The sequence below is a fragment of the Aptenodytes forsteri genome, unplaced genomic scaffold (assembly GCF_000699145.1).
Source record: "Aptenodytes forsteri isolate BGI_AS27 unplaced genomic scaffold, ASM69914v1 Scaffold125, whole genome shotgun sequence".
Taxonomy (NCBI): Eukaryota; Metazoa; Chordata; class Aves; order Sphenisciformes; family Spheniscidae; genus Aptenodytes; species Aptenodytes forsteri.
Window position 1 is genome coordinate 3,133,860 of NW_008794447.1, and position 12,861 is coordinate 3,146,720.

At 40.5% G+C, this 12,861-nt stretch overlaps 1 protein-coding gene across 7 annotated transcripts in view; it reads right to left on the reverse strand.

Annotated features, from left to right (window-relative positions):
• ELF2 (E74 like ETS transcription factor 2) overlaps positions 1-12,861 on the reverse strand; it is a 31,922-nt gene that overhangs the window by 4,511 nt on the left and 14,550 nt on the right. The window contains exons 1-4 of one of the 7 annotated variants that reach the window (XM_009290295.2): positions 7,411-7,595; positions 6,483-6,596; positions 4,871-5,044; positions 2,873-2,959 (exon numbers count right to left, since the gene is read on the reverse strand). In XM_009290295.2, coding sequence (XP_009288570.1) covers positions 2,873-2,959; positions 4,871-5,044; positions 6,483-6,522 — 301 coding nt within the window. In that variant the 5' untranslated portion in view covers positions 6,523-6,596; positions 7,411-7,595. The other 6 variants (XM_009290294.2, XM_009290293.2, XM_009290297.1 and 3 more) reach the window with 6 other exon arrangements.

The following is a 12,861-nucleotide window of genomic DNA, read 5'->3' on the forward strand; positions in this document are numbered from 1 at the left end:
TTTTTTTTTCCTTAGCTCCTCAGAAATAGAATTTCCGGGTTCACCACTAAATGCTGTAGGTCTGCAACAGGTTCTTTGCAAAAATGTAAGTGGGCTCCAGTATTAGGAAGTAAATAGGAACTTCAAGAGAAATCATTCCTGAAAGTGCCTAATTTTTCTGCAGGAACAGTGCTGCTGACTCAGCAGTTTTTTTCTTTTTCCTCATACTCTATATTGACCTAAATAACAATTTTTTTCCACAGGAGGACTATGCAATACCTGTACTACTCAGAAGCCATCTACTATTGCCAGTAAGACCCAGTGATACTTCAGGTGGGCTACTGCATCAGCTGTAGCTTCTATGCATTTAACACAAAAAGCTTATTTCAGAAATGTTTAATACAATTTTGAACCATTTTTAAACCCCTTCTCCTTAGAACCAGACTTTCCTAATACTAAGAATCCAAGCTTACAGACTCCTGAGGAAGAGAAAGACATGGCTGTAAAACATTTTATCTGAACAGGTATACATTCGTGCCACTCTTAAGCATCCATAAGCCCAGCCTGGTAGACAAACATGTACTGCACCTTGCTAAGCCAGACAGAAGCCTTATTTAATAGCACACAGCTCTCATCTCCACGCCTGAAAGGTCTCACGCTAATTAGTATCATAAGCGGCCACTGAGCTAGACATTATTACTACCTATCTTAACTTCAATACAGAGTAGATTTTGCACAATGAAATAAATTTTTGTGGCTAGCCGATTCTTACAGCTGCCAGCTACTTAAGAATGTTAGCTGTCGTCTCAAAATGGAAGGATTAATGGCCAGAAAGTACGTGAATGATACAAGGCACTGTGTGTATCAACGAACTGTCGCATTGGTACCAGCATCTATGTGGAGAGGCTCAAAGCCAGTTTTGCTCCCTCCAACTGCCTACACTTCAAAAAAAGTATATATGCAAATGAAAAACAAAATATGGAAAGAGAAACCATGCCTAAACTGCCAATCCACTATGTGAGGACAAAAAAATACTACTATCTCACTTTAAGAAAAAATATTAAGAAGTCTCCAGTTCCTCTGTATAATAAACTGAAGGGCACAATTAAATCAGATTTACAGCTGCTTCACTTTGCACCAGAAAGTATCAGGAATGCACAAAGGAAGGAGTACCTACATGGACAAGCAGCGATCCCCTTTCCAAATGTGCACAACCAGCTCTCCTCCTTCTCCATGACTTAACTCTGCTGACAGTACTGAGCTCTAGGAATAATTCCTGGTTTTCCAAAAACACACTGCATGTAAAATAGCCTATATTTGCAAGTAATTTTTTTAAAATAAATAACAAAAAAGAAATCCAGTAACAAAATATTTTGCAGGACATCAAGTTAGCCTACATTAAGAAAAATAAAATGTCTTTTATGCCAGTTGTAGTGTAAAATATGGAATGAGATACCTTGTGAGAACAAGAGACATAAGTAGATCGTTCTGAGGGTTCACAGAAACAAAAGAAATTAAAAAACAAACACACACCAAAGCAGTACCATCTCCCACTTCATAAAACAAACAGCTATAGAGTAAAATCACCAGTACAGACAAAGACTAGAAGAGACAGAAATACAGGCCTCCTTTCTCAAAGTTATTTGTGCAGCAAACTAGGAACTGGGACACTTTACAAGTACTATTCAGATAATGGAAAGCTGTAATAGTGAAATCAGAATTAGAAAGAAAGCTAAGAAGGCTTTAAGAATACTAAAAAAACCCCAAAAATTAAACAAGATGTACTTTTAAGTACAGCAGATGCAAGATCTGTGATCTTCATTGAGGTACACTGCTACACCCAAATGCGAAGACAGCAACAGCGGCCACTGCAGGGAAGTTTAATTACTGTTTGCGCTGGTTTTCATGAGCTAACATCTGCACAACATCAGTCCCCTTCTTCCTTGCCCTACTGACAAATGTGACGACTCAGGAGCTGTACCCAGATAAGGAATTATGTCAACAGCGGAGATCTTGCTTTCAAACAAATCCCAAAATAATAGTGGAGCTGACCCTTGCACACTCTTTCAGCTAGCATGCTGCCACTGAAAGTCACTTAACTTTGTTTCTCCTAGCCATAGCAACGTCTCCAAACAACTTTCAGTGCAGTAAGCAGGGAAGAGATCCACATTTTTCACCTGTAACCAGGGGAAGAGCTGATACATTGTACGCCAACTCAAAGGTAACCTGTGAGCAAATGCCCGAGGCCGTCTCCCTGCTGGGTGAACAGCGGGGGCTTGGGGTCCCAAGAAAAGGACCCGCTATTTATCAGGAGAAACATTAGGAAAGTATGACTCTCCTGCACCAAAGCCCTCACTCCATGTATGTAAAGAAATACACCATCATTTCTTTTTCCAACCAGTAAAGAAATACACCATCATTTCTTTTTCCCCTTAAGTCAAACTGAATCTATTAGTCAAGCAACATATTCCCACTGAAGTTTGTGAATCAACTAAGAAAACGTACTTTCAACCATCACCATTACAAACGCCCATAAGCTGCTTCTACTTGAGAACAAGCCTTTCAGCAGCAGCTTAACAAATTATGCGTCTAGCACTAAGTTAACACACAACACAACAGACAGAACAAGTCAATAAACACAAAGCAAAGCAAATGAAAAATCAGAAGGCCTATTAACTGCAGAGTGTGTTACAGGGCACTTCTAGAGCAGTTCCACACATCCTTGTGCTAGATATTGTACAAACAAATTTGAGGAGATGGAATAAAATTAAAACTCTAATGAAGTCAGTACAAACTCGTCCACCAAACTTTTAAAGATCTGTGTATCTCCTGTGACAGACACAATACATATACACGGCATAATTTTAAAGACTCAATAAATGGAAAAATATACCTTTGCCTTCTCTAGATTTCTTCTTTATACCTAGATCTGGAGACCCATCAGATATAGCCGATTGTTGGGTCTTCGGTTTACGGCCAGCTGCACATAAAACGTGGGGAGAAAAAAAAGTATTAATCATATGCAGAATAAAAGTATTTTATAGTTTGTCTTTGCTGAAAGAAGCAGTTCATGCATTTTTTCCCCCTGCCATTTCCTTGCTACAGGTATGGATAAACTTAAATTCTTAGATTACTACTACTGCACATCCAGTTTAATTCATCATTCGGTTGCTTATTTCATAGGCAGATTTAACTCTGGTTAAATGGCAGGTGAGGTAAGCACCAAATGTATAAAGTAAAACTTCAATTTATTTGCATTCTTTTAGTCCAGTGTCTGTTTTACTCTGAAATGTATTATTTCATCTTCTGCTTTGCTTTTGGTATTCTAGTATGGGCGTTGATCAAAGCATCAGTTTTCCTAAGAAATTTTACTACTGAAATCGTAAACGTTCATTTCCACCTTGCACCTCTCCGTTAAAAGCTATAGATAAAAGCTTCCACTCAGCATGCGAGTGGTGCCGCACGGGACTCACATATGGCAGAGCACTCCTCCTCCTCCCCTCTGCCTGCCCCTGCGAGGAGGCTCAGGAGGGGACTCCTCAGCAGGCAGCAGGCTTAGAGCTGCCTAGGTTCCTGTGCCAGGGAAATCGTCTCCCAGCAAGACCTGTGGCTTCTTCATCCTTTCACGCTTCAGTGACCTTTTTACTCAAGGTAAACAGGCCCAAGCAGGGAAGAGGATCATACCCCACGGCAGCAGGCTGTCAACAGTCCATGCTTCTGCCTTCAGTTAAAGGCAAGCAGCAACGATTAACTCTCCTACCTCGGGCACAAGAGCATTAATTTTGGCTGATGAACAATGTTCTTCATTAAACACTGAATTTCAAAAGGCATTAATTATGAAGACCAAAGTTATGGCTCTGTAACTATGGCTGAATGACCTTACACACTTAAGAACAGAGATTTGGACTCAGTAATAGGAAAAAAATATTTACAAAATAACCTTCATAAATTTCAGAACTTCCTGAGAACGGCCCTGTAACGCAATCTGCCCAGTAATGACCATGCAAACAGACAGTGGAATATAAAAGAAATAGTTTAAATCCAGGGTACTACCACAGCTACGGAAAAGCTTTAATCCTAATTTTCTTGCTTATGTAATTTACAGTAGAGTTACAGTTATCTGTTACGTGTGTTTTTATTAAATCTAAAAGTCACAGATCTTAGATTTATACCACTTTATCACTTCATTGCATTTTTTTCCTCTAAATTACAAGTAAAATATTCCATCTTAGCATGTCTGGAAGCTCTAATAAAACAACATTCCTATAGTTATGTGAATTGTATCGATGCCTGTAAGAAAAATGCTAGACCAGAGAGAAACCTCACCAGGTGCCAACCTGTCATTTGGTAGCTGAATGCTACTGAACTCAAAACACTGTTCTGAGTATTTTCTCCTCCAAGACATGCCAATCAGACAAATAAGATACTTCTCTCACAAGAAGATCTTGTACTGATTTTGTAAACTGATCTACAGTTTTGTAAGTTAGTATTTACCCTGCCGTTTCATTGGAAGAACCCCAAGTCTACCTGCTCTCCGAATATATCCATATTTCAGACACCAACCATTACCCACACAAGTCCTCTTTGAATCCTTCTCTACCCTTCCTCCACTTCATAAACTGTGCTTAAAAAAAACACAACAAAGACATCATTTCCCTTTATGGCTTGGCAAAGCCCATTCTCTTGCTACTTTTTTTTCTTTTTTCTTGCTGCAGACTCATTTTCTAAGAACTCACATTTCAGACTCCAATCAGTCTGATTATATGAGCAGAGAAATCAGATCATCTAACCTACCTCCACCAGTATCAACTGCACCATCTGCAGCAGTGCACATCAGAAATAAATTTTGAGGTTGCTCCTACGAAGAGACATACCGAAGAGACATACATACCTTTTTTCTTTTTCATTGGTTCATGGATATCAGGGGAAGTTGGAACAGGAGATGCATCCATTGGTTCAGATTCCTCCGTTGATACCTCCACCACAGTTTCTGTGATCACGTCAGGTCTCATGGCCGCATGGATAAATTCTGGGGTTGACACACAAGGAGGGACAAAAACTTCCACTATGAGGGTGAAGGAAAAAAAAAAAAAAGGGTAGCTGATGAAGTTTCTACCTGATTATTTTAGTGTCTCTTACATGAAATTATTTTAAACAAGGCATATGCAATAGTATAGCAAGATTCTGCTCCAGCAACCTGTCACCTAGAAAATCAATCCGATTCCCAAAAACATGCACGCTTGCCAGTATTGTTAGGCGTAAGACAAGTATCACACCAATATTCTTTAGAACTAAACTCAACTTTAAATGAAACAAATTAGAGCTTAATCTTTGATCCTTATTCCGATCTCCATTTCCTATTTTGTAGCTTTTGGGTTTCAGTTTGACCATTATTTCATCCAACATACATTAAGTAACTTCAGAAGGAACATCAAGTTAAAGGTATCACCAACATTAATTTTTGGTTTTTTAAACTAGTAACACTTTGCAACACAGCGTATTCAGATATGCTTTCTAAAATAGAAAACCAGATAAAAATACTTTTCCCTTAAAATAACTCTTTATTTTAGCAATTTAAAATGTCAAATTACAGAACCACAGAACGGTTGAGGTTAGAAGTCCTCTGGAGGACTTTGGAGGGCACCTGGTCCGAATTAATTTTTGGTTTTTTAAACTAGTAACACTTTGCAACACAGCGTATTCAGATATGCTTTCTAAAATAGAAAACCAGATAAAAATACTTTTCCCTTAAAATAACTCTTTATTTTAGCAATTTAAAATGTCAAATTACAGAACCACAGAACGGTTGAGGTTAGAAGTCCTCTGGAGGACTTTGGAGGGCACCTGGTCCGACCCCCTGCTCAAGCAGGGCCACCTACAGCCAGTTGCCCAGGACCACGTGCAGGCAGCTTTTGAATATCTGCAAGGATGAAGACTCTACAATCTCTCTGGGCAACCTGTGCCAGTGCTCAGCCACTCTCCACAGCCTCTCTGGGCAACCTGTGCCAGGGCTCGCCCGCACAGTGAAAAATGTTCAGATGGAAAAGTTCATTTTAAATGTGTAGCTACTCAAGGATCTCTACCCAACAACCTCTCTCGGATAAATGATTTAATCTGTAAGTATGCTTGTTACAGGGTGGAGAAATCATGTAAAAACTCAAACAAATCAGTAGTTTTGAAATAAGCAAGCAAATGTTTTAAACAGCATACAGTTATCCGCACAGTGAAAAATGTTCAGATGGAAAAGTTCATTTTAAATGTGTAGCTACTCAAGGATCTCTACCCAACAACCTCTCTCGGATAAATGATTTAATCTGTAAGTATGCTTGTTACAGGGTGGAGAAATCATGTAAAAACTCAAACAAATCAGTAGTTTTGAAATAAGCAAGCAAATGTTTTAAACAGCATACAGTTATCCACAGAAACAGGTTTCCCAATTTGCTTGTTTTACTAATTAGTGGAAGGAGAAACAGCTCACGGAGCAGAAACTGTGGCTGACGTACCAGGACTCCTGGCATCTCTCAGGCAGGTAGGAGACTCCATATGAAGCAAGGCCTCTGCAGCTTCAATTGTCTTATCTGTGCAGTGCACATTACTTCCATGAACTGATGCTTCCACTGTACAAGGATTAAAAAAAATTAATGAGAACAGATTACTTATAAAAGTCCACGTGTATCGCTGTACAATTGCACTACTCAATCTTAAACATGAAAATCCCAAAATTGTCAGGTGTCTTCACACTTTTTACACCTTCCTGTCAAGAGAAATGTTTAGGGAAGACATGAGACAGGCAGAACCAACACTGTCACTTCTTAGATTAGATTTCTGGTTCACAACCAAGCTCCTCGTTTCTACGAGTTCAAGAGCTTACAGAAGCAGACTTCTGGGGTTTGTCTTCTGCCTTCAAGTTAATCAGAACAAACCAGGTTGTAATGAGGATGGTTACAAACTAACACAGCAGAGCAGGGAAGTAGTACCATCTCCAACTATTATCCCACTACAATCTAAAGATCACCTCTCTTCAGATTTTCAGTCTATTTGGATAAATAAATATATATTAAAAAAATGCAAGATTAGTTTGCAAAACAGATATACCCAGTTTCGTTTTCTGACATTAAAAATATCTGAGTTGAGTTTAGCAGGCTTAGTTGTTAAAAAACAAAACACAAAGCATAACAAACAGTATGCAGGGTTGTATTTTTAAGCGATAACTAAGGAAAGAAGGTAAAAATATCTCTTTCTTTCAAGTTCTGAAAGTTTATGAAAACTAAGTAATTAACAAAAAATAATTTAAAGTAACTTCAAGAAAGCACATTTAAGTTTGTTACAGCGCAGATCACAGCAACTTGAACACAGCAGCATCACTTAAAAAAACCCCAACTTATCAATTAAAACTACAATCCTATTCACGACCGGCTCTATATTCCTCACCCTTGCAAAGGTTTTTAAGAGCGGCGACTGCAGAACCACCTGTTGCACATCATCCGCACTCTCGCTAAGGTACGCCGTCTCTCTCCAGTTGCTCTTTCCATTTATGGCCATCTGCTCAAAGCTGAGCCGCTCCAGCGAGGCAGCCGGCAGCCCAGGAAATCTATCTTTAGCGTACGCAGGGTCACCTATCTCCAGCGTCAGAGAACTAAAGAGGATTCGGTAATAATTCTCTACGAGAACTTCAAGGCACCTATCCTGTTACTGAAAACGTCTAAGAAACAACTTGAGGTTCATTTAGTGAAAAGCAGGGAAAATACTGCTAGCATTGCTTCTGACTTAAGAAAACACTACATACAAACACACTCATGCGGGCACACATGGGGGAAAAAACTTTCCAGCACATTGCAGTTTATTTAAACGCAAGGATTAAAAACTTGAAAAACCTACTAGCCAGCAGACTAAACATATAAACCAGAAGCTGAAAGCGAATGAGATCTGGAAGACGCACAAATGCAAAACTCTGGGCGACCGAAACGTCTCGCTGAACCAGCCCGGCTGCCCACCCGCTGGCTGGCTGCTGGGATTCCCACCACAGCCCTCTCCTGGGATGCTATTTAGGGGGCTTTATCTTTTGGAATAGTAGATGCCTGATAAAGCTGGCATTCCACCACCGCGTCACCCCAGGCTGGGAACAATAAAAGCCTACCTCAGAGCACAGGAAAATCACGCTAAAGGAAAGGGTCCCTATTGCTCGCTCTGTCCCTTGGTTAATCAGTGGCAATCAGCAAGAGTTTTGCACCGCGAGCCCGTTTCCCCAGCTGCAGGTCCTGGGTGCTCCCCACGCCCAGGCAGCTGCTGTTTCGTTCCCAAGCAGCAGTTTTGGGGGTGGCCCAAGTCGGAGGCTGAACACCTGCACTGAAACCGAGTGGCCCTGCAGGAAACCCTCTACCTAAATATTTTTCTTTGTAAAGAGAAGCTTCAGTTGCAGAGGAATTGATGACTAAGTTTCCCTTCATCTACCGGATAAAACTTTCCACTGATCATCAGAATACAGGAACAATATTCAGCTGGTCATTATAAATGTATCAATTCTATACCAATACTGAAATTAGAAAGTCCAAATCGGCATCTAATATATTATTATTCTAAAGCCTGAAAAAAGATTTAAAGCGGGTCAGCAAAGCTTTTCCACCAACCCCTCTCCCTCCCCTGCAGCAGAGAGCTGTACAATTTTCATTTCTGTTTCTGCTGGTTACCATTTTTGGGACAACTGGTTAACTTGCTATCAGGTTCAGTATACAAAGGACTTCTATAAAGAAACTCAAACAACAGTTGCCAAATGTCAGTTTAAGAGAGCACTGAATTAGCTTATTTAAGTCATCTCCTCCTAAATGCTTAAAAGCATACAAAATTTTCCTACTTTTGTATCCAAAGTATTTCCTATAGGGAACAGTTTAGATGCTGCACCACAAGTAAGAGGTACTTAGCAGAGAGCAGGAACAAGGCAAAAAGATAGCTGAAAGCCATCTTTGTACTTCTCCAGTATTACGGCATTCTGCTGAGGAGCTAGAGTGGAGGGAAAGGAGACGCAACCCCCCCAGCATTAGGGACTAAAACTTCAGTATCATTAACAGCAGAGCGAAGGAGCCACCCAACCTCTGCCCTAAGAAACCCTTCCATTTCCAGTAAAAATAGCACTATCTACTCCTCAAAAGCCTCTGACATTTGAAAATACACACTTCACAAATTTTTTTGCAACGTGAGTTACTTAGGACTCCACTAAAATTGCCACCTAAAAAACATCAAGCAAAAAATAGTAACACTTCTGGCTTTGGCTGGAACAACACACATGCTGTCTGTCTATCATGACAGTTAACAAACTAACCTAACGCTGCCAAAAAGACTTCTATTAAAACACTTGCTAAAATGAGTGCTATTACGAAGTTTGAAGTCTTCTCAGCTAGCTACATTCTCCTTCAGCCAGACCACGGCTTTAGCCTCAGAAGCGTTTGTCTACCCAGTGAGCATTAGGAGTTTTCAGCTGTGTTCAGGTAATGTTATTGCGCCGACACATTCGGAAGAGAGAAGTGCAAATTTGTATCTCAACACAAATTTTACATAAAATGTCTTTCTGCCACGCTAGGAAATGTCTAATAGAAGACAGCAAATCAGAGTGCTCGGTCAGGAGACGTGATACTAATGAAAAACACAGCTAGAAAACATATCCCAAAAAATGAAGTGGGGGAACAGGTTCTCTCAGAGAGGGAATGGACAAGGAAAAACCAGGCGGCTGTTCTTGCAGATGCCTAGATCAAGTGTCATCAACTAAACTATGCTTCTATCACAACACTTGGTAGCACTTCTCACAATAAAGACGGGGGGGAGGGGGAGGGGACGCAAACTGAAGAAGTAGGATTCCGCAATAAAAAAAAAAAAAACAACTTCACTCGAAAGCCATCACCACAGAAAATCACTGGCAGTTATTTACTGTGCAGTACCTTTCAGGCTCGTATAGCTTGTGCCATACAAACATACAGCATCACAGCAACCTTAATCTTCTCTCAGTACATCCAAGGTTGTGATGTACAAGCGCAGTATCACAGCAGGCAGAAAAACTTCTAACCAAAGAATGATGTGTATGACCCATTTCTTTAAAAGTGCCCGATTCACAAATTTTCTATTATATTTATACTATCAACTATGGTACCACTGTGCACCTACATAAGACTCCCAAAGCTAAAATAGACTGTATTGCTTGAGTAAACAACTTAAGATGTAGCTTTGTTACCTTATATACTCATCTCAGGAAGAATATCACTTGCCCAAATGAAACGAAGTAGTTTAAGCGGATGGAAGCAAATTTTCCAGACTTTGGTAACTGAGTAATGTGAGAACTGCGGTTTACCGATCTAGAACACGTCAGAGTTAACACCACCACTTATCTCTCATTCTTTTAAACCAAATCTCATCTTACTGCTTTTATGAAGAAATCTAATGCCTTGGCACTTTATTTTCAAATAGTTCATTAAAAAAGTTTCTGGTCTGTTTTCAGAAAAGAACAATCCTCTTAGAAAATAATTTCAATTTTTTAAATGTAAACAGTTAACTAGGCTAGCTGATATCTATCTTCACTGTTGACCTAATGTCTTCTAGCTCCACTTTCTAAACAAATAGCATGTACAGTAGATTATTCAAGGCTCTCAACAGCTGTTACAAAATACCAAAATTGGTAATTAAGTCTGACAGGGCTGTACTTTAGCTTTACAGAAGAGAATACTGGCAACATATCCATTTTGTAACAATGCCCCCAGTTTTAACATAAAACAAGAGTAACAAAATGAATTAAAGCAAGCGATGAGAGGAAAAAAATGGACTGGAATTTTCAAAATGGTACTTTTTGAAACTGCAATATAGCTCCCCCCTCTTTATCTAAAGAGCTATCAATGTCTGCATTTACAAGGTCAACACTTAACTGTAGCACCTGATTTACAATAGCTTATCCTTTAATACCATCAGGCAACCAGAGCAATACTTTAATGACGAATTCACAATTCCAAGCATGGAACTCTGTCAAGAGTGACTACACATATGCTAACAGACCTCATTAAAGTTTATTGGCGCTCACATGCTTGTTTTATCTCAGCATTTAAAAGACCACAGTAAACAGCAGAGGAAGGTAGTAACAGTGCTTAACCCACATTTTAATTAAAAACAGTCGAATTGCCCGTACAGGTAATACCTGGAAATCTTTCTGTATGCAACACTTGACTGGAAAAGAAAGCATTTTCAGTTTACTGCTTGTTTTATGGCAGACATTTGTTCAGAAACTGAAGAACAAGTCCTTGTTCTTTTAGTATTTCCCTAAGCCTGGCTCTGTTCATTCGAAAGACTTTCAGCTGCATACAATTTAAGGATGATAGATACCCACTGCATACGGGCTATCAGACGAGAGCAATCATCCCAAAACACTTGCTTCCCTCTGAGCTGTATCTTATCAGCCCAATATTGAGAGAAATATTAGCTACAAAGCCAAAACATATCTTTGTAAAGTCATTTAGGAGTTGCTCTTACAACCTGCAATTAAGATAACCTTAAGCAGTAACAATTTTGGTCCAGCTTTCTTCCCACAGTTATCACTGAAGTTTTGTCAACGCTGAGACCAGCAGCCACAGGCAAAGGCAAGGCGTAATTAATATAATCCCTTAGGTTAAAGGGTTCCTCTCTTAAATCCACATGATACCATCTACATACATAAATAAGTAAACAGATATGGTATCCTGATAGTATGATGATGGGAAAACTAGACGTGCGTAGGTATCTGTATCCCTCACTGCAATGCAAATATCAAAAAAAAAAAAGAATGAAGTTGGCTGGGCTAAGGACACCAGAAAGAGCAATACAAAGGTCATTTGTTATTTATCTAAGGGTTGGCTCACAAGCAATCTAGTCACAGTGACTTAAGAAGCTGTTGACACAACAATCAACTACTTAAATGTTCTCTATTCATCGACAATCAGAAGTAAAAAACAACTAACTGAAATCTCCTGCAGTAGCGAGCCCTGCAGATATCGGAGACGTGTTCTGCTGGCAAAGCAAAGCTGTCTTCTCCGTCGTACGCAGGAGAGTGTCAAAGTGCTTATGACATGTTCCACTTCTGTTCTGCAGCAGAACAGCTCTTCTTTTCTGGGGGGGGGTGTGTGTGGGTGTTTGGGGGTTTTTCCCCTTGTGTGTGTGTTTGGGGTTTGTTTCCCCCCCCTCCAAAAAACCCTGGGTGTTTCTCCACATTAAATAAGCCGTTATGAAGATCAGGCAACTTGCCCCCCTTTTAGAAAAGGGTATCTTAATACATTGGCAAATGACAGAGCATTTATCTTCAGCAGACCTTCATGCTCGTACAAACCTACCGCCATGTCAACCCAAAACCAGTATTAAGGTATGCTCTCAATTAGCTCCTGTCCAGGCACGAACCGCACAATTCACTACCTATAACCTGCACTGCTGCGTACGATTTCCAAGGACTACTTTCTAAAGTGGAGCTCCACGTTGTAAAGACAACAATAAAATCACTGCTGGTACGACTTCCGCGGAGAACTGTTTGACATATTTGTGTTTGTGAGCAGCGTAGCCTCGCTCATGTTTTCTCCAGGGCTGTACCGCACTTAAAGGCAAATCCCGGGATCACCAGAACGTCCCGCTGTTGCAACTGGCAGATTTAACAAAACCAAAAGAGGCCAAATCGCGCCTGGTTCCGGACACGGCTCCGACAAGGTGCCGGAGCTCAGGTAAACAGCCCTTGTCCCGGCAGCGGCCGGGGCTGGGCAGGGGGCTTCAAGACCCGATCGTGCGGAGGAGCGGCCAGGAGGTGCGCGGCACCTGCACGGGCCGGCGGCAGCGAACGGCATTCCCGCGCCTTGCCGGCGGCAGCATTCCCGCGCCTTGCCTCTTGCCTCC